Source organism: Thyridium curvatum, assembly GCF_004353045.1.
Source record: "Thyridium curvatum strain D216 chromosome Unknown NODE_12_length_601061_cov_81.036774, whole genome shotgun sequence".
Classification (NCBI taxonomy): Eukaryota; Fungi; Ascomycota; class Sordariomycetes; order Thyridiales; family Thyridiaceae; genus Thyridium; species Thyridium curvatum.
In genome coordinates, this window is record NW_022156767.1 from 386,618 (window position 1) to 414,185 (window position 27,568).

The following is a 27,568-nucleotide window of genomic DNA, read 5'->3' on the forward strand; positions in this document are numbered from 1 at the left end:
CCGATCCTGCATCTTCATCCCAAGAGCGGTGAGATCCTATGAACCAAACTGATGCGGAACATTGCCGGCTTACGACAACGCGGATCAGCGGATCCCCAGAGTCTCTACCAATACTGCACAACGCGATCCTGTCTCAAACGTCATCCTCAAAACTTTACACTGGTGTTCTTGTCTACTGGCTTTGAGTGTTGTTGAGCATTGCCGGGCGTTGCACCGCGCTTACTGCTACTGATCGTTGTCAGCCCCGGTGCCACCGTGACTAAGATTCTTGTAATTATTCTTTACGCAGCTCGTATAACATTGCTGTCGGTATGCTCCAATACAGCCAGGATCAACAATGGTGGTATTTCACTGTGTTAAAGTATCAAGTACCAGAATGATGGTGAAAAGACACGAGAGAAAACTATTAAAAGAGCTTTCTCCCATGTGAAAATATGTTCGAAAATATGAGAGAAACCATATCCTATTATTTGAAGCATCACTCCTAAACCAATACCTCTCAAGATCTACTCTTCTAATTTCACATACATTCAACCATGCAGACTACTACTCACGTAATTGCCCTGATGACAGCGCTCGTCGCTGGTGTCAGCGCCACCAATATTGTGCGTTTCATTCCTGTTTTCGCGTTTTAGCTCACCCATGAAGCAAATGTAATAACCTGCGTCGAGACTGACAAGCAGCGAATAGCACGCCAATAGCGGCTGCATCGTCATCAACTCGACACCTCTATGCGCAGGTGGCGGGACCGTTAGCGTTACCAGCGGAAGCGCCACCATCTACGGCCGCTTCGACGGCAATGGCCAGCCGCCAAAGACCTGGTCGGGCTGCATCCTCAATGCTGAATGGCCTGCGGACTACGGCGATATCTATTACGGGGCTGACAACTGCCTGTATGATGGCACCGGTAAGTGAGGGGTGGTCAACGTCCTGACCTGTGTTGACCAGGTGTGACCGAGTAAATCGCAGCTGACCTCTATCACAGCACAGAACATCGGAGGACAGTGCTGCACGACCGGCCAAGAATATGTAAGTTGAAGTCCCACCTCTTTCCTCTGTACCCCTGCACAAGCACACCTCTCTTTCCCATAAGGAATGCAAAAGTTTGGTCCTGGAAACTGATACTTGACCAGGTTGTGAACCCTTACCACTAGTCGGGACATCCGTCAGGCTCCTATCAAGACGAGCCTCCCAGTTCAGGAAACTTGGACCAGTACGCTGTCAGCTCACACCACGGAGTCATTCGCTTATTCACAAGGACGAGAAGCGTACTGGGGATCGCAGGATGCTTCCAAAGTTGTACTCTCTCTTATTCATGTCATTCGTTACCTCCTCGCCAGTAGCTCTTATCTAAATGCCAACGCTCGAAGAATGGCCTTTAGTTCTTCGTTCATATCTTCCCACCCCCTCTAAGTGAATCTCATAACGACACTGAATATTTATCCATTCTGCCTGGTTGTCATCTCTCCGTATCCCAAACATATCTCCACCAGTCACCATAGACTACCCTTCACAGCCCTTTGAGTGAAGCAACCCACTCCTCAGTCAGGCCCTTGTAATCCTTCGGCTTGTACGGCTCAACCAGCTCCGCCATCTGCGAGGCCTTCCGCCGCGGGTTCAGACCCAGGTCGTTGACCAGAAGGTCGACATAGGGGACAGAGTCGAACGCAAAGTCCGGGATCGCGGCGCCATAGCCACAGGGGTACCTCCACTTGCCGAACTGAGTGTGCAACATCACCTCCTTGAGGACCTCGGCGTCGTTCTTGGGCGACCTCTTCAGCTTGCCGTCGAGGAAGGCCGAGATCCACAGCGCCTGGACGCTGGCAAACGTGGCCGTGCAGACCGTCGACACCATACCCGCAAACGCGATGTTGCGCTTGAAGACCGCATTGGTCGGGACGATGAACCTGTAGTTCCGCAGGGGCTCCTGCTTGATGGGTGTATACCGCAGCACGGGCTGGTCTTTGAGGCCTGGAAACATCTCCCGGACCTGCTGGTCCGCGGCGTCTGAGAGGCGCTCTTTGTCCGCCTTTGAGTGTGGCAGGCCGGTGTCGAAGTTGACGTGCCTGATGCCGGAGTCCTTCTTCCAGCCCGTGGCGCAGATGACGACGTCGGTCGCGAGGGCCTGCCCGTCGGTCAGGTGCACCGTCGTGCCGTCGAGCCTCTCGACGTCGGCGATGTGCACGCGCACCTTGCCCTCGCGGATGAGGTCGAAGAAGTTGGTGTCGTAGTTGTGGATGCTGACGCCGCTGCCCGTCCACTGGGCGCCGTGCCAGGGCTTCAGCTTGAAGACCTCGGGGTGCTCATTGAAGCCGTGCGCCTCGACGATGTCGGAGCTGATCAGGCTCCAGAAGGCCTTGACCATGAGGTTGCCCGGCAGGGTGCCGTGCAGGAACTTGCGCACCACGCCGTAGCCGTCGTCGTCCCAGGGCACGGGGCTGAACCACGTCAGGGCCCTGGTGCTGAGGAGCTCCTCCATCATGCGCTTCAGGGGCGTGACCCAGGGCGGGGAGATCCACACGGGGCCCTGGCCGCTGGGCCGCACGATCAGGTCGACCTGGGCGCCGCCCTCCGTGGCGTAGGCGTAGGCGCAGTCGAACGCCGACTTGGCGCCGCCGACGATGACGGCCCGCTTGCACGTCTTGACCGTGTCCGCGTGTGTGCGGAAGTCCTTGGCGTGGAAGAAAGGGGGAGTAAAAGTCTCTTGACCGGGATAGGTGGGTAGGTTCGGGTTCGAGGTCAGACCCGAGGCGACAATGAGCTTTTTCGTGTGCAGGATCTCGGGCTTGCCGTCGCCCTTGGTCGGCTTGACGTGGATCTTCCAGCTGCCGTCGTCTACAGACTCGATGGCATCGACAGCCGTGTTGAAGCGTGTCCTCTCAAAGACGCCGAACTTTTTGGCAAAGTCGGTCAGATACCGGTGCAGGGTAGCTGCCGGGATGTGCTCGCCGTACTTGACACCGTAGACCTCCTCGACCATGGGGAAGTCGGGGTACTCATATGAGCCCCAGAGGTTGTTGGACTTGAGTCCGGGGTAGAGTCTGTCGTGTGACCATGTCCCGCCACATGAGCTCTCGGCCTCGACAATCAGAACCTTCTCCGTGGGGTGCAGCTCAATGTACGACTTTGCAGCGGCGAGACCAAACCATCCTAATACAGTGTCAACAATGAATGACCGCAAGGCTTCGGGAAGGTGTTTCTCATAGCGGGGACTTGTGACAAGGTATAATTCAGGAGGGCAACTCAGGAAATCACTCTTTAGCACTTACCAGCACCAATAACGATACAATTGTAAATTTCAGCCATGTTTTCTTTTGATCCCTGGGATTAACTATCTGAAGAGATTTCAACCCGAGCACTTGTGGATTTACTCTGTTGACGCTGTGCCCTTATATCACAGAAGAAGCCATGAGTGACAACTCGTCGGGTAAAGCCCCGTTAGCTTAGACGGGGCATTGGTCCAGAGATAGCGGCAAGCGAACCTATTCTTCTCTCCGCAAAGGACCCCAGACGGGGACGGGTAGGATAACTCATCCAACCAATAAGGTGTATTCCATATCCGAAACCCGCGACCTCGACTCGAGCCTGTCGATAAGCTTGGCCGCTGTCACCAGAGATCCATGCAGAGAGAGCCGCATGGCGAGGACACGCCGGGTCGTTCCAGCAGACAAGGGAACGGTTGCTCTCCTAGCAGGGTGTTGCGGGGAAAGTGTGTGGGGAATTCGGCGGCTCAGAGACTCAGTAATGCCACCGAGAAGGAAGACGAGATAAACTAGTCTGGAAGCTATCCTCGCGTGCGTAGCCAAACAATGGAGCAAGAGCCCCAACTGGGGCAACATGATCGCCCCCTAACCGTTCCATTTGTGATTGGATGGTCTAGCATTATAGTTGGTATTTGATAAGCTTTCAGCGTGTCCAGTCAGCACTACGAAGCTATTTGTAGATCTTAGCCTCCTCAAGTGCCGGCACTCTGCGCAACCCCGTGAATGTTCGCCAGCTCTGATATCCCGTCAGAGCATGGCAGATTGATGACGGAGCAGGTTGGCGAAAGGAAAAGAGGCTCAAGAGGGAGGGCCAGAATAGTTGCCGGAAGCTCACCAGGATTTTAATGCTGACAATGCATATCCTTGCTCAGGGACCTGCGAGGGCTATCCCACTTAAGACCGTGGATTTGATGGATGTTCAAGCACCTATTAGCGGCCCGTCGATCACTGTCCGAAGCGGTGCTCTCTTGGGTTCAATTGCCGCCCCTTCAGTGCGGCGGGAACCGCACACCCTATCTCTTTCGTTTATATCTTTCGTTGAGGCACGTGCCGCTCAAGTCGGCATGCATCTCGGGACGCTCGCTAATTTCAGCTGGCGGCTGGGAGGCGGCTACAAAGCCTGTCGACCCCCACGACTCAACTGCGGCACAACTGAAGATGATAGCGAATTAAGTAGCCGAGTGAACGTCACATCGACATGTTCTCTGAGGCTTCCTCCAAGAGAGATAAATATCACGTATTTAGGTGAACAGGACAGACAAATTGCGCTAGGTACGAGTAGATAGCCATCCGTTACTGCGTAAATGTTCAAGAGTACATAGATCAACTCAGCTTGGCTCGTCATGCCGAATCCGGACTTGTAAGGAGCTACTTGTCTTCAATCTTAGTCAAAGTCGGGTAGGTAATTACCCCAAACATCTTGTCAAGGGCCTGTCCTTCGTGGGGGCTGGGCAATTTGAGCCTCCTTATCTTCTTCCCCAGGTCTCCCGCCGGTGTTCCAGACGATTCATACTAAACGAGTCAAGGCCAGCTAAAGATTGCGCGAGCAATGGAGACCCCAACGCCACTGGGGCCACCTTGCCCAGGCATTTGTGCCACCGCCGAATAGCACTGGAGGTGAGGTGCGGAATTCGGAGACTAGTTGCGGCTGCTCTCATCCGCTCTCCACGCACCGTTTCCGACTGCAAGACTGTGAACCGACTTCACATGTCGATCTCTCGCTATCGTCGCTATCGATAACAAGTTGCATTGAAGAGTCAATACGATTTTGAACAAGAACACGACTTGACTACTTATCACAAAGTCACAAACCAAGGTCTCAATTGGCGCGAAGATGGCAGACAAGCTTGAAGATGTGCGGCCCATGTTTGAGTTGCGGAACCGCAACTACATCGTCACCGGCGGTGCACAGGGTATCGGATTCGCGGTGACACGCGCGATATGCGAGATGGGCGGCAATGTCGCCGTGATGGACCTGCAGGAGAAGCCCGTCGACGAGTTCAACACGCTCAGCAGCAAGTTCGGAGTCAAGACGGTGTACATCCAGACAGACGTGACGGTCGAGTCGAGCTTAAACAATTCCTTCGCGAAGGCGCTCGAGGCGCTGGGGTCCATCGACGGCCTCGTACCGTCTGCCGGCATTGCCATCGATAAGCCATTCATCGAGCAGACTTGGGCGGAATTCACCAGGATTCAAGAGGTCAATGTACGTCGCAAACACACCAAGCCAATGGCCGTATGACGCACTGCTGATAACCATGACATTAGGTCCGCGGGACGTTCTTCATCGCCCAACTCGTGGCCAAGCAGATGCTGAAACAAAAGACCGGCGGCAGCATGGTCCTGCTCGCCTCGCAGTCCGCCCACATTGCCCTCCCGGGCTACCGCATGGCCGCTTACAACGCCTCTAAGGGCGGCATACTAATGTTGGCAAAGGCTCTCGCGGTCGAACTAGCGCCGCACAACATCCGCGTCAACACTATCTCCCCGGGCTTCGTGGATTCAGACATGACGAGGAACGTGCGCGCGATGAAGAGCAAGAGGGAAGGTGATCAGATGTGGCTCGCACCGCCGAACCAGCGGCTGAGTACGCAGAGCGACTTGACCGGGGCCGTTGTGTATCTTCTGAGCGATGCGGCGAGACATACCACTGCGGCGGATATACCCATCACTGGCGGTCTTCATGCGGGCACCATTGACGGTGTCATCAGCTATGAGTGATACGACCGCACGCTATATCATTATGTGATAGGAGGAAAATAGACAGAAATGGAATAGGTGCAGAAGCCTTGACTTTGGCAAGTTCATCTCAAAGAAGACACACCTTCCATAGTCAAATGACACGGTTATGACACATGGATATCTCCCTTGCCATTAGAAAGATACCGTTCAACTCACCATAAGACGGGGATATACAATGCTAAACTGCAAGGTAACCTCTCAGGCCCGAAAGAACTTCGCTGCGGTACAGCCTGAGCCATTACGAGTAGAAAAGACCAAAGCCGAATGATACATGTTGGCAGGGCCGTGATTATCCGGGAAAGAGTAGTGAACTCTTTCTCCGAGACATGTTCCCAGTACTTCCGTCCCATATAGGTACCATTGATCAAACGTATGAACAGAGATATGTGGGCAAAGGAAGAGGCTTTATGGCCCCAACTCAGACGGATTATGGGACCGTGGTGTGAGGAAGAGCTGGGGCACGCAGTTGGATGACCAGCCCGGCCTCCTCCACTCTTGGCCCGTCCCAGAACTTACAGTATTGGGGTTTTCCTTTTCAAGCAAGCCGTTACGGCATCCCGCCAGTTCCTCTGCCATTAAGACACCAGCCAAGACACCAGCGAGGAGGAGTTTTCCGCTTCGCGCAAGTCCGCAAACAAACCTCCGCCAGCGCTAAGCCGCTTCCAGCACTTCCGCACTAACACCAAGCCGCTCTCCGACGGGAGTGAGGGGGGGTGAGATCATCACTAAATACATCGTCGTGGATTTAATGATGAAGATTTCTTTGTTGCGATTTTCTATATATCCTGTTTTGAATCCTGTGTTATCATCTGTATGATTGCGGTGTAAGACCAAGTCTCATCTCCTTGCTGTTAGTCGGCCTGCAGCTTCGGGTTACACAGAATTTCAGCAGAAAGGGAAACACACACACAATGCTAAGAACAACATTCAAGAGGGCCCTGCAGACCAGCGGCTGCCAGGTCCGCGCAGTCAGCATGGCGGCCGTGAACGCCGAGGCACCGCAGAGGGCACCGAAGCGAGAGGGTGACATCTCGAGCGTGTTTGCATCCCTGTCCGGCATGGAAGACACGCCCCTGCCGGACCGCTTCCGGGAGCTGAAACTGTCGCTGGTCGCCGGCCATGAGCAAGAAGTCCAACATAGCTGGAAGAGGCTACTCGTGGCTCTGCAGAAGGAGAACGATATCGTCGGCAGTCAGAAGTCCAACGTCATCCCCGAGGTCGAGTACGCCAACCTCGAGGCCGACCTGGTCAAGAAGCAGGGCGAGCTGAGGAAACGCGGCGCCGCCATCATCCGCGGCGTCATTCCGGAGCAGGAGGCGCGGGCGTACAAGGACGAGGTGGAGGCGTACGTCCGCAAGAACCCCGGAACAAGGGGCTTCCCCGCCGACAACCCCCAGGTCTTCGAGCTCTACTGGTCCCCGCCGCAGGTCAGGGCCCGCTCGCACCCGAACCTGGTCCGCGTGCAGAGGGCCCTCATGCAGTCCCTCTGGCACGTCTCGAGCCCGCGCGCGCCCATCGACACCTCCCAGCCCCTGGCCTACGCCGACCGCCTGCGCATCCGGCAGCCGGGCGACGCCAAGTTCGCGCTGGGCCCGCACCAGGACGGCGGCAGCGTCGAGCGCTGGGAGCGCGAGGGCTACGGCCGGGGCGGCGTGTACGACGCCGTCTTCGCGGGCCGGTGGGAGGAGTACGACCCCTGGGACGCGAGCGGGCGCGTCGACGCCGTCATCGACCTGTACGACGGCATGGGCGGCTGCTCCATGTTCCGCATGTTCCAGGGCTGGCTGAGCATGTCGCACAGCGGGCCGCGCCGGGGCACGCTGCTCGTCAACCCGCTGCCGCAGCTGTCCCTGGCGTACACCCTCCTGCGGCCCTTCTTCCGCCCCCGCAAGGAGCTAGACCTGGACGCGACGCCCGCCAGCTCGCCCGCCAGGCGGGAATACCTCGACCCGTCCAACTGGGAGTTCACGGCCGGCGAGGCCATGACGTCGGACCTGCAGGGCGCGAGGCCCTCGCAGGGCCAGGAGTTCCCCAAGCTGAGCATGCACCCCCACCTGGAGCTCGACAGGACCATGGTGCACATCCCGGACGTGAAGCCCGGCGACTTTGTCGTCTGGCATTGCGACAGTAAGCCCGCCCTCACCCAACACTGTCAAACGTGCCTAGCAGAGAGCTAACCATCAGTAACAAATCGCAGCGATCCACGCCGTTGACAAGGTCCACAACGGCGACTCGGACTCCAGCGTAATGTACATCCCCGTCTGCCCGACCACGGAGCACAACGCCGAGTACCTCGTGCGGCAGAGGCAAGCCTTCCTCGACGGGACTCCAGGCCCGGACTTCCCAGGTGGCAAGGGCGAGGCCGAGCACATCGGCCGCGCCACGCACAAGGATGTGACGGACCCGATGGCGCGCAGGTCAATGGGCTTAGAGAAGCTCTTGGCCGCACCGGATATGCAGCCCGGCGCCAAGGAGGCGGTGCAGAAGGCGAATGCCCTGCTCGGGTTCTGATTTGGACAGAAGCCATCCGCAACAAATTGCAGACAAGCAACATCGAACCGGAGCCGGATGGACACAATGAGCGTTCTTTATGTATTTACTGGCGGGTATGATATGTACAATCCAAGAAACCTCTTCCTCTAGCTCGCCTGGGCAGCCTTCTCCAGGCAGACAGGACACCCGCCGCGGATCCTGTCCTTGAGCAGCCGCGCATGCGTGACCTTGGCGCCGATCATGTTCCTCCTCGTCCCGCTCTCCGCACCGCTCATCCCAAAGTCGGCGTCGACCGGCTCGCCCGGGTGCAGAAACTCCAGCAAATGCGTCAGATGAAATACATGCCCGCAGGCGAACCCCACCAGCGTCTCGGTCTCCCACTCTGTAAACGCCTCGTAACACTGCGCGCAGTGGCCCGGCCTCAACTGCGTCTGGACCGCCGAGTGCTTCTTCTTGTGCCCCTTCTTGCCCGCCGTTTGCTGCTGCGCGCCGCCCTCGTCGTCGCCGTCTTCCGTCTTGGCCGTTTCGCCTGGTTGACTGACGTCTTTTGATGCTTTGATTGTAGGGACATCCTGCGCTTGTACATCCACGTGGTCCTGCCCCTGCACCGTCACCTCGAACTTGATGCCCTTCCTCTGTCCGTTTCGAAGAGTCGCCTGGGCGGCGGCCACCTCGCTCCGGAAGACGCGGGCGACTCCAGAGCTGATGCTGTACTGAATTTCATGCTCTTTCATGATATGTTTGAGACCCTCCCGTAGGCCTTCAATCTCTAGTCCTTCGGGGATCCGCTTCACCAGTGTTATCGGATCAAGAGCGGTTCCAACTTCTTCTAGCAGCCCACGGATGAAACGCGGCTTGTCCATACTGTAGTTGAGTAGATCTTCCCACAGATCTGGGTCGTCTTGCTCTTTCGCAAAAGCAATGGCACGGCTCACATCTCCTAGGCGGTCGATAATGAGGTACAGAGCCCTCTTCATCTGGCCCGTCTTGGAGTAGAGGAAAACAAGCTCGGGGATGAAGTTTGAAGTCTCGCAGACCTCGGCAGCCTGCATCAGAATCAGCGCTGAAACACGTAAACAATACAACGAACAATGCCCAAACTTACCTTCTCAAAGGAATATGATGTTGACACCTTTAGAAAATCCATCAGAAGTGGCCGACCAAAGGTTGCAAAAAGCTCTACTGCAAGATCGGCAAAATCGTCGACCAGCGCCCTGCTCTCAACGATGAGGCGATCATGCGACTCGCCCTGGTGCTCTTTGATGCCCTCGCCCATCCACAGAGCTCGGAGGTAGAAAAACAGGTACAGGTTGTACTCGTCCTTCTGCAGCTGGGAAACGACGATATCAGGCTTGACCAGGCCGTGCTGTGCCTCGTCGACCAACAGTGTGATGGCCTCCGACGTCGCCTCCTGAAGTTCGTCCCGGCTCATTGTGTCGATTTGGTCCATGGGGACACGTAGCGTAATGAAACTTGGTATATCGTCAGCAACGGCGTCCGCTAAATGCCGGTCTCGAATCAATCGGAACGCAGAGTCGGCATCTTGAAGTTTGATGAAACATTTCAGTGCATCTCGGTGCCTGCCATTAGCTTCATAGAGCTTCGCCAGACTTTCCATGACGATCCGCCAGTCTCGCCCCCTCTCTCCATCCTCGACACTGTCCTCCCGGACATCACGATACTTGAGAAGGTTCTCTAGGTTGTCAGTGACAGGCTTAATATCGAACAGCTCCGAAGGCCATCTTTCCAGCAGTTCTCTGAACCGAACCTTGTCATTCTGGATGTAATGGCCCAGGACAACCTCATATATCGTGCCTGGCAGAGGGGGTTGCATGGGTTCTGTCGGGATGTAATTCGCAATCTGATCGAACCTGTTTGCGCCAGCAAAGGTCCACACCCATCTCTCCCAGCGGTCTGCGCTCTTCAAGACTTTGCCAGCCACCTGGCCAGCACGCGTCCAGTCATCTACTTCAACCAGTTGCTTGATCCATAATTCCCCGATGCGCCTCTTCTCCCGTTCAGCCGAGGAGTTGAATGACCGACTGGCGGCATCAATGACGGAGTCTTCGTAGAAATCGTCAGAGCTCTGGGTGGTCTGTGTCTTGGTCGGAGTTGGTGGCGGCAGCTCTGGCAGCTTGTCCGCCGTTGCCATGATCTCAGGGTGATCATCCACCAGCTCCCATGCCCTCTGAAACTCTTGGTGTTCGATCAGCCAAGCCAGGTGATCGCCCAGATCTCTCTTAGTTGCTAGAATGCAGTCGTATGGGCTGTGGATGAAGATCTTGACTCCCGGCTTTGCAAGGTTGGGATGGACACTAAATGATGAGGGCGGTTGGCCTAACCTCATGCTGCCTAACGTACTAGGTACTTTCGATCCAGAAGCGCCATCGTTGCTGTCCTTGCTCTTGACACTAGCTCCAGAGCTGAATAGCATCTTGGGGTTGATGGCTGCATTCCACATGTCGGTGCCGAACCCTGCAAGTGCTTCCAGCGCCCCCTTGGAGGAGACAGCAGCGGCCGCGTTGCGTGCCGGCAAGATGCCAAGATGATAATCGCTCGAAGAGAGCCGTTCGAAACGGCTTACGCTGAGGGTATCCTTGTCAACTTCAGCTTGCGAGGACAGATCGATGATTCGCAGCTCTGGCGGCAGGTGGTTCTGTCGGCGTCGGATGCCACCAGAGGGCTCACTGCTACTTGAAGCATTCGATGGCTTGGATTTATGGCCACGAGGCGTTGGCTCTGATTCTTCGTCCTCATCCTCGTCTTCAGGGACGCAGTAGGCCAAAACCAGTAGTAGGTTCTGCGTGTATAAGGAGATGCCAGAGATGATGCAGTCCATCCGAAGACTAAAGGGGCAAATTAGCACCTATATGGAGACTTCACTTCAATGGAAACTCACAGTCTGACAATCTCGGCTCTTCCAGCCGACCTCTCACCGACATGCTTCCCAACGCCAATACTACCCGGATGGACATGGATGATCCAGATGGAACTGCCCCAGCCAACAATGAGCCGCTCGACTCCATTGTTCCCCTTGTTCTGCTGCTGCTTAAGTTTTTCGATGGCCGGGGAAGCAGTCAATGCTGTCTCAGTCGCAACGTCATCCTCGTCGGTCTCAAGAGCTTGTTCATCTATCCACTCGGCCCGACCTTTCCAAACACTAGCCATCGTCTCCCACTCCTCAGTCTCGGGTCGATCGACATGGCCAATGCGCTTCCAAGCATCCTCGGCATCTGCACTTTCCAAGTGCAACTTTGACCGCATGATCTTAATGCCATGCTCGTTCAGCCATACGACGTACTTTCCCGACAGTGACCACTTGATGGTATTGATGGTACCCTCACCGGAGTGGAGGATCGTATCCTTTGCGGTGTTGGAACTTAGGCCCATACTTCCAAGCCAGCCGGATGTAGTAGCCGCCGCAGTGCCAATTGTGGTCGAGGTACTCCTCCCTGGCTGGCCGCCAACGGTCAGGATTAGGTTCCCGGCCAAGCCACCAGAGAGGTACGTCCTGTCGTTCTTGTAGTCCGGTGACAGCGCAACCGCCTGCACTGGACGGGCAAAGTTTCGTAGCTGAACGTCTTTGTGGTCGATGAGCGACTGAATGCACACATTTCCATCCATAGACGATGTCGCAATGTATATGTTATTGGAAGGCGTGTTCGGTACAGGATTGGGGTCCCTTGGCTTCCTCGACGCCGCCGCAGGAGATGACTCTCCTTGGCGCGAGCCGGGTCGCAGAGGACTAGCTGGCGACGGGGACAAAGCTTTGGAGACGACATCGGGCTTGAGGCTGGGAAGCGGAGGCGGGTAGGGAGAGATAGAGACGGAGGTGACGGATGCGGAATGGGCATGGTAGACGCGCAAGGACTGGAATATTGGCAGCTGTATGACGTTGATGTTGCCATTGTGTGTTCCCACGATCATCTTGTCGCCGGCGACGAGGAAAGAGCTTGTCGCATCGCCGTTCCGGTATAGAGGGCCTAGATTTGCGGTCAACCGCGCATACTTGAGCCGAGGCTCGTCATCTTCCTCCTCCTCTTCCTCTTCATCGTCGTCGTCGTCCCCTTCTGTCTCGTCCTCATTATCATCTTCTCCGTCTGAAGACTCCTGCTCATCACTATGCGACTCGGGAGCAGGCGGCGGGGGTGTGGTCTGCTTGTCGGCTTTGGCTGATGCCGCGGTCCCGGAGCGAGATTCGTTGCTGTCGCCTGCCTCGGGCGACGCTGCTCGTTCCGTCATGATTGTGCAAAGGCCTGGTGGCGTCGCATGGTGATGCGCACTCAGCCAGTCGTCAATCCGGGGCTCAGGAGAGCTATATTGAGTATCTAGGAGCTCAGAGGATGCGTGTATGTGCTTGCTGTATGATCGGGGGGCGGGAGCACATGAGCTAACATGCAGCTTGGGCAGGAAGCTCCCTTGGTACGTCACAGACCCATGGATGGATCTCGCGGCCTAAGGCATGGGCAAATGACGCCTCAACCGCCCTGAAGGAGCCTCTCTGATGGTGGAGAACAGTGCTGAGAGAGCTCACTAACAGATGCCCCACCAATCTATCAAAGTCCTCTCCAAAACCAGACAGGCGCGTCTCAACAACGCGTTGCTGTGCTGTACGTTATTCAGGTAATCGAGCTGCTCGGAGGCACAACAAAATTCACCAAAGCCAGCTTCTTACGCAACAATGGTCTCTAGACAATCTTGCGTCAATCGCAACTCTCGTTATCCCTAGACCTTTCGACCGTCTCGAGCCGCCGTCTACTCGCTGTATGCCGAACTGAACTCCTGTCTGCTTATGGAGCGACCCGGGGACGAACATGGCGTCAGTCAAGTCTCTGGGCATACACCAGCCCACCGGCCTGCAGTATGCCATTGACGAAGAGATATTGCCCTCCGATCCGAGCCCCGACTTATACCAGTGGGAGACTGTCGTCGATACCTGCGAGGAACCCCCATGCGACGAACTATTGACCACCCGCAACTGCGTTGTCTGGTCTCGAGGAGGCATCTTCCGCAAGTGCTTCAGATTCGACGTTGAGAGGGAGACAATCACCCAGTCCCTTCTCACATACTTTCCAAGAGGCGGACGGCGTGACGGAGGAAACACGCAGGCAGACGATGCTGCCGAGCAAGAGCCTGCTCTAGCGCGAGCTTTGGTTGTCTTCCTCAAGAGTCAAGCTCATATCTACTTCCTCTCCGGAACCAGCCATGTCGTCCACATGCCATTCGAGGTTGAATCTGCCTGTGCAGCTCCATGTGGCGTCATTATCCAGCGCAAATCAAGACTCGACAACCTGGCACCAGTCACCTTGAAGTTCCCGCGCGTCCCACCGAACTCGTTCGTATCCTCGCAGCTGTCTTCCGCCCTCCCCCGCAGCTCTCAACAGGCCTTCTCGGTAGAAGGCCTCGGCAAGCCGAGAACATTACCATTGAGACTCAGCTCTACCTTGGAGAATATGTGGGAGCCACCGCTGGAAACAAACGATTCTCACTGGCCCCGGCTTGTCTGCCTGACCGACCCTCTGGCAGAACTAGGCTTGGTGATTTCTCAAAGCGACAAGGTGGCCAAGGACAGACACAGGCGAATGTCGGCCAAGTCCCCTTTCTTAGACCGTGCGGAGGAGATTCTACATGTGGAGACGATTAAGCAACATGGACAAAGCTCCGCGAGGAAAGCCGATGACCTGGTCCTGGCGGTGACGGTCAATAGGGAAACCAATATGTACAGCGTCTGGAAGTTGACGTATATCAAGAATGGCGATCCGTTCACCAGTAGTCGACGAAAACCGAAGTCAAAAGCTCGCAGGCGAAGCTCAATGCAGCCGGGACTCAACAGCGGTACCACCACGCCCGTGCACGCCAGCTTTCGTGAAAGCATCGGGGCCCAGCTGCCGGTCAAGAAAGCCAGGGGTGGCGAGAAGGCTGACAGGTCCTTGGAAAAGGCGTTGTCACTTGAACCAGATAAGAGCGGTGAAGTGATCAGAAGGCAGTCCCGCAGAGTCAGCTCCCTGTTGGCACGAGCAGACCTTTCCGCCTCCCATGAGAGGTCGGCCTTTGCCGAACAGCCTGGTGCTGGTCATGCAACGAGTTCCAGGAGGGTCGAGTCCCATGGCGCCCAACGTGGGCGTGCGAGCAGCGGCTTTGTACCAATGAACATGAGCGGCAACTACGGGCAGTCGCTAAACAGCTTGCTCGAGGCACCCGTCGATGATCTCTTGGAAGAGCTGCGCGCCGGAGGTGACTTTGAGGGCTTCACTAGCATGGGGCTGGATGACCACGAATTTGACGGATTGACCAGAGAAATCTTGCTCACAAAGATCCATAGCGTCTCCATGGACAACAACAATGTTCGCTACTCTCTCTCAGAAACCCCAGTCCGGACTCAGTGCAAAGTTTTCTTTGTGGTTGGCACGCCTTACGCGGTGGACGAACCGGACCGAAGCTACCTTTTGATCTGCATTCAAGATCTTTTAGACAAGCGACTTCAACTCTTGCCTCTCCATGTCCAATCGAGAACCAAGCCAACGAACAACCCGGCCAAAACCACAACACTGATTGCTCCGGATGGCCCGACAGTGACATGGGGACAGCTTATGAGGGCCCAGAACGTGGTCGATTCGTGCAAGATCAGTGACGGCGATCACGCGATGATTCTCATCCTCTCGGAAGGCGAAAAGGGGCAACGTGAACTGAGTGTGCAAGCGCCATGGAGCAAAATGACACCCATCGAGCTGCCGATGCTCTTCGTGGATAATTACAGCAGTCTCGAGTTCTCAGGGACTCATGTCAAGAAACGGAGCAGCAGCAGGCGCTCTCTAGGCATCGGCGTTTCCGGCACGCAGACCAATGCGCTGTACCACTCCAAGCCTCGAGGAGTTCTCGACATCCAGGACAGGGACGGACGATTTCACCGTATACAAATCCAGCTTCAGCCGTCCAACCCACGGGTCAAACGGGCTCTCAGGGTGTGTCGCAGCATTCTGCCTGCTTCACACGCCGATAAGATCCTCGCTGGATGGTGGCATGTCATGCAGTGGTTCGATAAGAACGAAGACGAGCCCCCTGCGGATCTCGAGTGGTCGAGCTTTGTGGTCCTTCTATTTTGCATGTTTCTCAGTCTGGGACACAACGAAGTGTCAACACTCGAGAGTTCCCAACCACAGAGCGCACAACTGCAGTCCGACGACTGGGATCTCATCAGAACCTATGAGAGCCGCAATGCTGCCGCATGCCCGACTTGGATGGAAGGCCGAGGTTGGCAGTGGCTCATGGATGAGCAGGCCGGACAGGGACTGGTCTGGTCTCAACCCGTCACAGGCGGCAAGCGTAAAGATTTCTTGTCATTGCACACCCAGTTTGCCAAGGAGTTCATGGTCTCTCCGCTGGGATTAGCTGCTGTTGGTCCGAATGGATATCTCCCACTATCGCTTGCCTCGAGCCTTGAACGACGCCGGAGCTTGGCCTGGTCTCTATTTCTCGCTCTTCACTTGCTTTTAGAAGAAGAGAAGCTCGATATAATGGTTCCTGAGTACCCAGACGCCGCAGACCTCAGGGTTGTCCTCTGCCAAATCGCTAGATGGCTCCGCTGGTATGAGTTTGTCGCCAGGTACGAACTTGGCATTCAGACTGCGGTAGACTCCGGCCTTGACATGGGTAAGTACTTGACAAGTGAACAGAAGACTGTATAAAACTTACTGACAACGCGGTAGAACTTGACCTCACTCCCCCCTTGCCCGAGCCAGCAAGCATCCCATGCGTGCTCTCGTGGGTCCAGGCCCAGCTGGCGGGCAAGAACCAGGAGGAATTCCCTACCCTCGGCGATGTTTTCGCCACTTCTCAACAGCAAGATGTCAAAGATGGGCCTGGCGACTCACGTTGGGAGCCAATCACCCCCAGAACCTTCTTGTTCAAGAAATTCTTCAAGCTTCTCAAACCAACCGATCGACATTACCAAATAGTTGAAGTCATGCATAAGTGCGGTTTCACTCTACCCGTGCTTGAGACGCTTCCTGAGGCCATCCTCGTACCTCTGCAGGATGCCATCGCCCAGAGCCAAACGAATCCTCCAGCGTCATGGCCAAGCAAACTCCTAGGCTTGGTGAACCGGAGCGATATCAACATGATACTAAAGCCCAACAAGCCGCCGGGCGCCGCTTCTTTGGGTAGTGCTGTAAGTAACTCTCTAGTTGTCCTCTTTGTATTCTCACCGCAAGGGCTAACAAACGATATAGAATCCCTCACACAGCGCCAATTGGGACTTCCGAATGATATGCGAGACTATCGATGATTACAATAATCTCGGCTACGACGAAGGAGAAGGTACAGAGCGACAAGCGGTGGTCCGCGCCTTGTTTAAGGATGATCGACGTCTCAACGAGGCACAGGCATTGCTGTCCTCGCAGAAGCCCAGAGTCATTCGGCTCGACCCGAATCCTAAGTGGACGGAATCCGAATACCTGGAGAAGCAAAAGGAACTCGTAACCACGCTAGCCACCAGCACGCTCGCCATCCCTGCAGGCCGTGGTATGCTGTACTACAGCCTGCGTTATCCGCTCCTGACGCAGAAGTTCCACATTGGAGGCTTCAACTTGACTTGTGTGGTTAGGCCGACCAACGTCTCGGTTGGCGTTGACAAGTCGCTATTCTCGGAAGAGAAGGTCAACTGGGCCTTCTTCCATCAGGGAGTATCGAATGGGCTTGCCATATCGCCTCAGGCCCGGGGTATCGACACCTCCTGGATCCTGTACAACAAGCCAGGGCAGGACCTCAACAACAGACATGCGGGATTCTTGCTGGCTTTGGGCCTGAATGGGCATTTGAAATCCGTTGCCAAGTGGGTGGCGTTCAAATATCTCACTCCAAAGCACACCATGACCTCGATCGGCCTCCTACTCGGATTGGCGGCGTCACATATCGGTACCATGGACTCTCTGATCACCCGACTACTGTCTGTGCACGTCACAAGGATGCTCCCCCGTGGTGCTGCCGAACTCAATCTCTCTCATCTCACGCAGACGACCGGCATCATGGGCATCGGTCTCCTCTATTGCAACAGCCAGCATCGCCGCATGAGTGAGATCATGATGTCCGAGATTGAGTTTGTCGAGGACGAGGATGAGGAAGACCCCCTGCGCAATGAGGGATACCGCCTGGCCGCGGGCTTTGCCCTGGGTCTTATCAATCTCGGCAAGGGCAGCGATCTCAAGGGACTTCATGACATGCGCATTACCGAGAAGCTCCTGACGACGGCGTCGTCGACAAAGAAAGTCGAGCTCGTCAACGTGCTTGACCGCTCGATCGCAGGAGCAACTGTTGCCATTGCCCTTATCTTTATGAAGTGCGAGGATCATATCGTCGCTCGGAAGATCGATGTCCCCGACTCTATTCTACAGTTTGACTATGTCCGACCCGACATCCTGCTGCTGCGCACCTTGGCCAAGAACCTGATCCTCTGGAGCCAGATCGAGCCGTCCTTCGAGTGGATCAAGGCCAGCCTACCCGCCGAATACCGGACTCGCTACCGGCTCACGGGTGTCAAGAAGCTGCAGAGCCGTGATCTGCCTTTCTTCTCCATCGTTGCTGGGCTGTGCTTCTCGATCGGCATGCGATTCGCAGGCTCGGCGAACACCAATGTCCGAGACCTGCTGGTGCACTTCCTGGACCAGTTCATGCGCATCGTGCACCTCTCTGCAGACAAGTTTGACGCGCAGATGACGAGAGCCAACGCGCGCATGTGCATGGACATTCTCGCACTGTCCTGCGCCACCGTCATGGCCGGCACGGGAGACCTCGTCGTGCTGAGGAGACTGAGAGCACTCCATGGCCGGGATGATCCGCACACGACCTACGGCAGCCACTTGGCAGCGCACCTGGCGATCGGGTCGCTCTTCCTAGGCTGCGGCACCGCGACGTTTGGCACCAGCAACCTTGCCATTGCTGCCCTGCTGATCTCGTTCTACCCACTCTTCCCAGCCGACGTGCAGGACAACCGGTCGCACCTCCAGGCATTCCGACACTTCTGGGTCTTGGCCACGGATCCTCGCTGCCTAGTCACAAAGGACATGACGACCGGACAACCCATCTCCGTGCCCATCATGATTACCTTGAAATCGCATCCGGCCACCGCAGAAGCCCCAGCTACACCAGCGCCGGCCCCGCGCACGCGGTCATCAAAGACGACGGCCAAAGCGAAAGGCGCTACTACCACGCGCCGGACAGCGGCGCACGCGAAAACGCCGAGCCGAGCAGCAGCAGCAGAGAAGAAGCAGCAGCCGCAGCAGCACGCTCCGTCGTCCGTCATCAGGCGGCAGACGCCATGCCTCCTCCCGCCGCTCGAGGACATCGCCAGCGTGCACACCGACGCGGGCAACCAGGGCTACTGGGACCTCGAGGTCGACTTTGCGCGCGACGGCGGCGCCATGGCGGCCGCGTTCCGCGAGAACCAGTCGCTGTCGCTGCGGCGGCGGCCCGCGCACGAGGGCGCCTTTGCGTCGACGCTGCAGGCGCTCGGGCGCGACGCGCTGGCGGGCGTCGGGCCCGATGGCGCGCCCGGTGGCGGCGGGGAGCAGCAGCAGCAGCGCGAGCCGCTGGACTGGGTGTTTGGGCTGGGCGCGCTGGCGGACCTGACGCATACGGAGCGGGCGGTCGTGCTGGACCCGGCGGCGGGCAGGGGCGCCGGGGGCGCCGGGGAGGGCTCGAGCAGCGCTGTTGACGCGAGGCTCGTGCTCGAGGGCGCGATGGACGGGTCGAGCCGGGATGAGCTTCTCGGCCTGCGGCTGCTGTTTGAGTGGGCGGATCGGAGGGGGGAGATGGTCGGGGGTGACGGAGACGGTGCTGGCCGCGAGGGTGGGACGCAAGATGGTGGCGGCGAGGGCGCGTGGTGGATGCGGGATAGTGTTATTGATATGCTCAAGGGCAAGGTGTGGCTTGCTGGGCAGGAGGAGTGAAGCAATAGGTCTGAGCCCAGGTTGGCTGACGAAGATATTCTGGTCTTGCTTTTGGGCGTTTTACAAAAAGGCTAGCATGCATATATTGAGGGCGGCCTCATGGATCATGACTAGTGATGATGAATCGGATACGGATATAGACAAAATCAGAAAAGGCTATGTCTATGCTTTGCCGCCTGAGTGCACTATCCTGCTCTGCAAACGCCAGGTGTCTAGATTCCTTCCCAGCATGCATGCTCTACCGAGACAACAACAATTAATAAAGCGCAAAACGCATACCGTTTTAAGCCCCCTCCCCTCTACCAGTTGTACTCCATCGCCAACGCTATATCGCCTGCTCCTTGTGAATCTCAATGCTCGGCGGCGCGCCCACGAGCGCCTTGCACTGCGCGTAGATGACAAACTGGCCCGAGACCAGGCCGCAGGTCATGAGGACACGGGGGCCGAGGCCGGACAGCAGCAGCCTCTTGGGGCCGAACTCGCGGGCCAGGGAGAACATGCGGCTCGTGGCGCTCTGCTTGGGGTCGCCGGCGCCCTTGTTGATGGCGGACAGCAGGGTGTCGGCCGGGTGGGACAGGACGGCGGCGGCGATACCGGCGACGATGCCCGACGACAGCTCGACGCCGGTGGACTCGATGTGGGTGAGGCGGGCCTTGCGCTCGGGCCCCATGGCGCGGTAGATCATCTCGACGGCGGCCTCGTGGACCGAGAACTGGCCGACGGCGTAGGGCACCTGCTTGAACAGCAGGGGCACGAAGCCCGAGTAGAAGCCGCGGAACCCTTCCTCGCGCGCGAGGCGGGCGAAGCCCGAGGCCAGGCCCGTGGCGAAGCCGCGCTGGGAGACGAGGCGGATGCGCGTGGCCTCGAGGGGGCACAGGGCGACGTCGGCGAGGGTCTCGGCCGAGGCGCTGGCGGCCAGGTAGATGGCGGTGCGGTGCTCGGTGGCCCGCTCGGGCCCGCCCGCGGCCGAGATGAACCGGCGCTTGAAGAACTCGTAGCCGGCGAACTTGCCGCCGCCCTGGACGAGGTAGCCGACGGCCGTGGGGCCGAAGCCCGTGAGCAGGGCGGCGGCGCCCTCGCCGGCGACGATCTGCCGGCCCGCGCGGACCATGTTGTAGCCCTTCAGGGCGTCGTCGACCTGGATGCGCGTCTTGACGACGTCGATGGGCGTGGCGGCCTGGGAGGGAGTTTGGAGAGGCTTGTCAGTAGGGCAACTCTGTGGCTGTGTGACGAAAGGGACCTGGGAGGATGCTATCTTACGCCATGTGTGAGGGTGGCCGCGAGTGCGCCTGCGCCAAAGAACTTGACATAGTCGGGGAGGGTAAAGGTCGGGAGGTCGTTCTCTTGTGATGCTACTGATGCTGCCATGTTGTGTATATGTGCTCGACTGCCGCTACGAGTGCCCTTTACCAGTGGCGGCTATCTATCGACAGAGGAACGAATGTCTAATTGCTCAGAGCGTGCTTTTTTGTCAATGTCACGAGGGTATGTATGGTCGGAGCTCGAGGCACGAGGACGTAAATAGCGTCGATAAGAGAGAGACTCAACAGTGGTCTAATTGGCAATCAAGATGCTCTAAAGAAGAAGCTCCGTGGGGGGTACAGATATCGATAATTAGAAGGAGAAGAAAGAAAAACATCACGAAGGAGCAATGGTTGGTGTTGAAGTCTGGACAGCCAGCCAGCTACTGGGCGATAAGAAGCTGGGCTGGGAGCTGGGAGAGACACGACGTCATTCAAACTTCTCAGCTGGGATTCGGCTGCTCCGGCTGCGCTATCGCAGCAAAAAAAACGGGGAGGCGGGCAGGGAAACAGGGGGAGATCCCAGCGATCCAAGCGCTGAAGCGAAAGCTTGTTGCGCGGCAGACCCACTGTAGAAGAGGTGCCTGTCAGGTACTGGATGCTGTGCAAGCTGTGGTGTGGCCGACGAGACGGACCCGACGGAATACACATCCACTCGCAAGAAGTGGAATTGGATTGGTATTTGCACAATTGATCCAAAGGGGCATTGGTCTATCTTCAGGGCGAACATCCCTTGGGGAAATGAAGTTTCTTGCTTCTTGTTGCCGTGATTCAAGCTTGCAGCAGCAGCAATTCCCTCATGTTGGTCCAGTCTCCACCAACAGTTGTGTCATGAGTAAGCTGCATGCCAGCATGCCAGGACTGCTCAGTTTAGACCACTGGGACGAGAGATACCTATTTGAGCCGGCCTGAGTCGTACCGAGTCTGGGAACTAGACCACTTTGCACAACTCTCCCCGATAAGCTTAACTCGCCGGGGGGGGCGGACACCATGCCGCCGTCGCCGTCTTGGTCGCCGCCGCCGCCCACGCCGGGACACCTACGACGACGGGTTCACCTCGCCCTCCAGTTCCGCGCGCCACGTGCCGTACCCGTTGTTGTGGAAGATGAAGTCGATCCCCTCCGGGCTCGCCGCGTCGGTCGGCCCGTCGGCCCCCTGCGCCCACCCCAGCATCAGGCTGCCCGCGCTCGTGCCCGCGGAGCCCTCGTCGGCGCCCTCGCTCCACCGCAGGCAGTCGCCGCAGCGGTACATCACCTCGAACCCGCGCGGGTCGACGCGCGACGTGACCTGCGTCAGCGTCGCGTTGCCGCCGTACACGCCCGGCTTGAAGTAGTCGGTCGCCCAGCGGAACGACGTGAGCACCCGGCCCTCGTGCGGCCAGGCCATGAGCAGCAGGTTCCGCAGCATGCTGCCGCCGTGGGCGAGGCCGCACCAGCCCGTCTGGTTTGCGCTCAGGCTCTGGCATTTCTGTTTTTTGTTTTCCCCCTTTCTGTCAGTTGTGTCGATCTATGCTGTGCAATTTGGTGACAGTTTGCTGCAGAAGGCATACGTACCAACACACCGACATAGTCGGTGGCATTCTTGTCCGCCGCGTCATCTAGGAGCGTCATGCCAAAGGTGAACGCGCCTCTCCCGTCAGCATCCGGAGTCGAAGACCAAGACGTGAACCTCAAGGCTGAGTCCGGGTCGATGTATGTCCCCTGCGTCATGAGCTTATCCTGGGCGAGACATAGGGCGCTCGCTGCGATCCATTAGTAAGGCGAGATGTAAGTAGACGTCCATCAAGACCTACACAGCGCAATAGTCACAGCAATGAGACTTGTGAGGCGGACGGTTGGAGGCATGGTGAGTAGACCAGAGCGTCGCGGTTGATGAATTGGAAATGTAAAAGATGCCAATAGCTTCATAAGAGCTGTTCGAGAATGGACCAGTCATGGAAGCCCAGTTGGTCATTTCTCCTGCTCTACGGGCGCGATCCTGGGTGTTTTTATATGTAACATCAATATTAATTAATATCGCGAACTCATGTATGATGTAGCAATATCAGAGCTATTCTATTCCGGCCTTTCCCCGTAATCCTACTGTCTGATCAACACTACATCCACCCCTTCGTTGCACTGTCACCTCTCCTTTAGGCAGAGCAGACTGTACCTGAGAAGCGCCATATACCAGACACACACATCAAGCGGGTAAAATGATAGGAACTTATAATGAACCCGCTAAAGATAAAGAAGCCCGATACATTCCTCAACGACGCGATTCCAGTCTTACCAACTAGCACTTGGCCTTATATTTCATCAAGACCGAGTTGCTTTCATTTATCTCGACTCAGAATGCCCTTGTGCACGGCCCCGAAGACAATTGTAATCCCTCACAGTACTCGCAGTATCCCACTTCACCCCAGTTTGGGCATGTTTGGTCTCCTAGAGTAGAACTAGGCTTGAAGATTATAGATGACTTGCTTGATGTATAATAATGTAGAGGCAAGTGTTGCCCAGTTGCAAAGGATCAGACAATAAGTTTCTTTTCTTTACACGCATTGTGTTGGAGGACTAATCCTACCTTTTTTTTTAAAAAAGAAAAAAAGAAAAAAAGGCCTTGAACTCAGACAGCTTGTATGTCAGTGTGTTCATTGTTGCACATGAGAAACACATGTTCATGGGCTCATTTGTATGTATCTAGAGAATTCCCCTTTTGGTTTTCAACTTGTGATAGTTTTATCAAGTGATTTGTTATTTTAAGAGCCATGGTCTCCGCTCCATTGATAATGATCTCTTTTGTATAAATCCAGATAATGGAACTTACCAAGTTCTTCTCCAGATTATTCTTAGCTCCCACATCCCTGTTCATCCAAGTAATGAAGTTGATGCATTTATTCAGCGGTGAAGAGTCTCAACGCAGTTCACAGAAAAGACGAATATGTGCCCCCCACCTGGCCGGCCCACCAGAGAGCCAACCACGGACCAGCCCACCACAAACCCACCCGGGCTTGGATTAGTTAGTGCGAAAAGAAGAGAACATGAAGCGTCTCCACTAAAAAGTTGAACGAGGGCAACTTTTCTACCTCTGGGACCAGCCCTGAGCAAGAGCCAGCACCTGCACAATCCTTCCTGCACACTCATAGCTCGCCTTGACCAGCTAGGCCAATCCATCAGCTGTCTATCTGTTTCAGTGAGGAGAGAGACCATGGCGGGAGTCGCAGAAAAGGCTCGATTCTACCTCGAGCGGGCGGTGCCCCAGCTCCGCGAATTCGAAGAAAAAGAGATCTTCTCCAAGGTCCGTCTTTTCCGGCCCAACAACGGCCTGCTCCTCCAGGTCCATACCATACCGACTACATGCTGACCTTCTCTCATACAGGACGAAATCAGGACCCTCGTCCAGAAGCGCACCGAGTTCGAGCACCTCGTGCTCTCCGCCGGCAACACGCCCGCCGACTTCCTCTCCTACGTCGCCTGGGAGCAGTCCCTCGAGGACCTGCGCCTCAAGCGCTGCCGCCGCAAGAAGATCAAGCACTCGACCAGCCACGCGGGCCAGGCGCGCGCCTTCCAGATCTTCGAGCGCGCCGTGGGGCGGCACCCGGGCAGCGAGCTGCTCTGGCGGCGGTACCTCGACCACGCGGCGCGCGCGGGCGCCACCAAGCGCTGGCGCAAGGTCATGACGCGCGCGCTGCGCATGCACCCTACCTCGGCGGGGCTGTGGGTGCTCGCGGGCCGCCGGGCGGCCGCCGACGGCGACATGGAGGGCGCGCGGGCCATGTTCATGCGCGGGTGCCGGTTCTGCACGCGCGACGAGGCGGTCTGGGTCGAGTACGCGCGCGCCGAGATGGAGTGGCTCGCGCGCGTGGGGCGCAAGAGCAGGCGCGCCGTCGCGCTCGAGGCCATGCCGGCCAAGAAGCTGGCCGAGGACGTCGACGAGGACGGCAACATGATGTTTGGCGGCGGCGGCGAGGACGACAGCGACGAGGACGACGAGTTCGCGGACGGCATGGCGCTGGCCGACGGGCGGGGCGGCGGCAGGAAGACCAAGGCGCCCGAGCTCAGCGAGGAGGCGGTGGACAAGATCAAGAACAGCCCCGCGCTCGAGGGCGCGATACCGCGCGCCGTGTTTGACATTGCGAGGAAGCAGACCTTCTTCAAGGCGCGGACGGCGGAGGTCTTCTTCGACATGTTTGCCGCGTTTACGGAGGTCGCGTCGCAGCCGCAGACCGTGCAGCATGTGCTCGATGCAATGCAGGAGGCGTACCCGAACGATCCCTCTACGGGAAGCTGCCTTGTGCGGCAGGCACTTATTGGCGTGGCGCCGGATACTGCCGCCTTCCCCAAGGCTTTGAGGGACGCGCTCGCCAAGTTGAATACCGCACTGGGCACGACGAGCGACAAAGCTATGCTGGCGGCAAAGACCATTGCCTGGATCGACCCCATCCTGGCGAGGGAAGATCTGGATGAGGGCATCCGGGCGGTTTTGGAGCACACGAAGAGGAAGCTGGAAAATTCTTGAGCAATTCGTTTTACAAGAGAGTATCTAACAGGGGCTTGTCTTCAAAACTATGGACACATCTCTTGTACAAGTTTACTTGGCAGCGGCTTTCTCCTCGGCGACTCGGTTCAGGTACTCCCACTCGGCGGCGCTGACCTTGCTGACGCTCAGCCGCGACTGCTTCAGCATCTGCATGTTCTCGAGCGGCTTGCCGGCGCCGGCGCCCATCTCGCGGAGCTCCTTGAGGCCGATCTGCACGGGGAACTTGCTGCGGAACCTGACGTGCACGACGCTCCACTTGGGGTCGGACGGCTTGGACGAGGCGTCGTAGTACGGCGCTTTGGGATCGTGCGCCGAAACTGCGGTATGGGGGGACGAGGTCGGGCTCTTGTTAGCGAATAGACAGAGGCTGTCCGGCAAGGGGGTCGGTGCTTACGGTCGGGGGAGTGCTCCTGGACGATCTCCATGGTGCCTACGATGCCGGGCTCCTTGCAGTTGGAGTGGTAAAAGAAGGCTAGGTCACCCTTTTTCATGGCACGGAGGTTGTTGCGCGCTGGAGGAAGGGAAGAAGGGGTCTGGTCAGCTAGCTGCATTGGCTCACGATATACCCGTAGTGAATGAATGAATAGAAAACATCTCTGAGCATGTCTCCTTACCTGCATATGCTCGGATTCCTATTTGAGTAAAAAAAAAAAAAAGCAGTCAACATTGGGCCCTGCGATACATGTATCTCAAGAAAGGGGTGAAGTGACGAACCATCCCAGGGCTCGGGCTCCGTCCTCACGGCCAGGTCGTCAATGGAGAACCTGACGTCCACGCCGTTCTCGAAGCGCGACTCGGGCTCGGCCTTGAGCAGCCAGTACTGCCGCTCGCCATCGGAGGACGCGGCCTGTGCACCGTTGCTGGTAGTGGCGGCGGCGACGGCCTTCTGCTTGGACGGGACCTGGCCCCTGACAGCAGATTTGGACTTGGGGGCTGTTGGTGCGGGCTCCTGCGCCGCCGCTGGCTTCGCCCTTGCCTTGCTGCTGCTGGATGCAGCCGCCTTTTTGGCGCCCGCGGACGCGGTGCTGGTCTTTTTGCTGGCTGGCCTCGATGGCGCTGACGATGCTGTGGGCGTGGCGGCGGCAGCAGAGGTGCGTTGGCGCGTGGAGCGCCGTGGTGGCACGTCGGCGTCGGCGGACTTGCGTTTGGGGGGCATCTTCACAGAGGAGATGAGTCCAGAATGGGAGAAGTACTCTGGAAATAAATCAAGGGGTCTCCTGATTAGACGTTTCTTCCTTCTCTCAAGATCACCGTTATGATCGGGGTATAAAGGTGAGAGAGCTTTGGAGCCTTTGGAGCTTTGCGCGCGAGACCAGCTAGCGAGATCGCGCGCTAGATCGCCTGGAGGCGCGAGTGCTGAAATTGGTACTCCGGGCAAGGTGCGGTTACACCCATCCGCACGAGAAACATCAGAGAAAGGCGAAGCACCGCTTCCTGGCTTATTTACAATTTTGTGAACATGTTACTCTTCTTCGTTGAAGGGAAATTGACGTCCCTCTTCTCTGACTTTGCGCTGGCCTGCAAAGGGAAGATGTAGGGGAGAAAGGCTCTTTTCTGGACTCCCGGCATGACCAAGGGGCCAATTCCTGCAAGACCACCTTATCACTCTCGTCTAACTCGAAAAGAAATTCGAAAAGGAAGCAAGGAATCTGTGCTGGCTGCCGGCCTACCCTGGCAGCAGCTGAGCACATCTCTCCTCCCAGCTGCATCTTTCCTTTGGACATGGCATTGATCTCGTGTGAAACCGGGATTCCACCGCGGCAGAGCACCAAGCAAGTCCTGATATTTCGAGAGAAAGACTATGGGCTTAATTATTGACCCAAGCGGCGAAGCGACAAGGTGGCCTGGGCAAAAACGAGTCAAGCAGGCATGGCAGCCCCCCTAGTAATTCGACGATGATGAATGGGAGACTCGAGATCAACAGGAATGACGATAGGAGGGTCCAATGGAGGCTGGCCGACAGGGCAAGGGTCCGCGGCACGACGTTCTACTGGAGTCTGTACAAACATCCTCAGGCAGGGGCCCTTGACAGGGCTAAAAAGGGTGATACATGGGCATTGATTTGTTGGTTACAAGCCCGGCGCTCTCGAAGGGGCTTAAAAGGCCGCTTTCCTCTGCCATGATGCAAAACCTTGGTGCCTCGGATCGATCAATCTGCTCTCCTTTCGAATCGCCGATTTTATTTGCTTCATTGCGGGCAATCCAATGATGTGTTGTGTGTCTGCTTGCTCGTGGTGGAGGAGGGCATGTGAGCATGGCCGGATCTGGGTTTTTTTGGCACCTTGGCTGGGTCGCGGAGAATTCTAGT

At 56.9% G+C, this 27,568-nt stretch overlaps 10 protein-coding genes across 10 annotated transcripts; 5 read left to right on the top strand and 5 right to left on the bottom strand.

Moving 5' to 3' along the window:
* Window positions 1–536: 536 nt before the first annotated feature.
* Window positions 537–1,154, top strand: E0L32_002939 (uncharacterized protein; the record flags this gene model as incomplete). Its single annotated transcript, XM_031137183.1, has 4 exons — window positions 537–605; window positions 691–907; window positions 986–1,029; window positions 1,134–1,154. 4 exons carry the CDS (start codon window positions 537–539, stop codon window positions 1,152–1,154), a joined length of 351 nt encoding a protein of 116 aa, XP_030999549.1.
* Window positions 1,155–1,510: 356 nt separating this feature from the next.
* Window positions 1,511–3,306, bottom strand: E0L32_002940 (uncharacterized protein; the record flags this gene model as incomplete). The annotated part of the gene is made up of 2 exons (XM_031137185.1): window positions 1,511–3,150; window positions 3,270–3,306. The coding sequence occupies 2 exons, from the start codon at window positions 3,304–3,306 to the stop codon at window positions 1,511–1,513; spliced, it is 1,677 nt and encodes a 558-aa protein (XP_030999550.1).
* A 1,791-nt stretch (window positions 3,307–5,097) lies between these two features.
* On the top strand, window positions 5,098–5,984 carry E0L32_002941 (uncharacterized protein; the record flags this gene model as incomplete). Its single annotated transcript, XM_031137186.1, has 2 exons — window positions 5,098–5,469; window positions 5,532–5,984. The coding sequence occupies 2 exons, from the start codon at window positions 5,098–5,100 to the stop codon at window positions 5,982–5,984; spliced, it is 825 nt and encodes a 274-aa protein (XP_030999551.1).
* A 932-nt stretch (window positions 5,985–6,916) lies between these two features.
* E0L32_002942 (uncharacterized protein) lies at window positions 6,917–8,516 on the top strand (the record flags this gene model as incomplete). The annotated part of the gene is made up of 2 exons (XM_031137187.1): window positions 6,917–8,132; window positions 8,203–8,516. The coding sequence occupies 2 exons, from the start codon at window positions 6,917–6,919 to the stop codon at window positions 8,514–8,516; spliced, it is 1,530 nt and encodes a 509-aa protein (XP_030999552.1).
* Window positions 8,517–8,644: 128 nt separating this feature from the next.
* Window positions 8,645–12,740, bottom strand: E0L32_002943 (uncharacterized protein; the record flags this gene model as incomplete). Its single annotated transcript, XM_031137188.1, has 3 exons — window positions 8,645–9,544; window positions 9,604–11,344; window positions 11,398–12,740. The coding sequence occupies 3 exons, from the start codon at window positions 12,738–12,740 to the stop codon at window positions 8,645–8,647; spliced, it is 3,984 nt and encodes a 1,327-aa protein (XP_030999553.1).
* Window positions 12,741–13,312: 572 nt separating this feature from the next.
* On the top strand, window positions 13,313–19,441 carry E0L32_002944 (uncharacterized protein; the record flags this gene model as incomplete). The annotated part of the gene is made up of 3 exons (XM_031137189.1): window positions 13,313–16,148; window positions 16,205–16,665; window positions 16,727–19,441. 3 exons carry the CDS (start codon window positions 13,313–13,315, stop codon window positions 19,439–19,441), a joined length of 6,012 nt encoding a protein of 2,003 aa, XP_030999554.1.
* Window positions 19,442–19,766: 325 nt separating this feature from the next.
* E0L32_002945 (uncharacterized protein) lies at window positions 19,767–20,809 on the bottom strand (the record flags this gene model as incomplete). Its single annotated transcript, XM_031137190.1, has 2 exons — window positions 19,767–20,657; window positions 20,702–20,809. The coding sequence occupies 2 exons, from the start codon at window positions 20,807–20,809 to the stop codon at window positions 19,767–19,769; spliced, it is 999 nt and encodes a 332-aa protein (XP_030999555.1).
* Window positions 20,810–21,780: 971 nt separating this feature from the next.
* E0L32_002946 (uncharacterized protein) lies at window positions 21,781–22,586 on the bottom strand (the record flags this gene model as incomplete). Its single annotated transcript, XM_031137191.1, has 3 exons — window positions 21,781–22,248; window positions 22,296–22,483; window positions 22,535–22,586. The coding sequence occupies 3 exons, from the start codon at window positions 22,584–22,586 to the stop codon at window positions 21,781–21,783; spliced, it is 708 nt and encodes a 235-aa protein (XP_030999556.1).
* Window positions 22,587–23,928: 1,342 nt separating this feature from the next.
* Window positions 23,929–25,239, top strand: E0L32_002947 (uncharacterized protein; the record flags this gene model as incomplete). Its single annotated transcript, XM_031137192.1, has 2 exons — window positions 23,929–24,018; window positions 24,100–25,239. 2 exons carry the CDS (start codon window positions 23,929–23,931, stop codon window positions 25,237–25,239), a joined length of 1,230 nt encoding a protein of 409 aa, XP_030999557.1.
* A 72-nt stretch (window positions 25,240–25,311) lies between these two features.
* Window positions 25,312–26,416, bottom strand: E0L32_002948 (uncharacterized protein; the record flags this gene model as incomplete). Its single annotated transcript, XM_031137193.1, has 4 exons — window positions 25,312–25,577; window positions 25,655–25,801; window positions 25,875–25,892; window positions 25,975–26,416. The coding sequence occupies 4 exons, from the start codon at window positions 26,414–26,416 to the stop codon at window positions 25,312–25,314; spliced, it is 873 nt and encodes a 290-aa protein (XP_030999558.1).
* Between the last annotated feature and the right edge of the window lie 1,152 nt (window positions 26,417–27,568).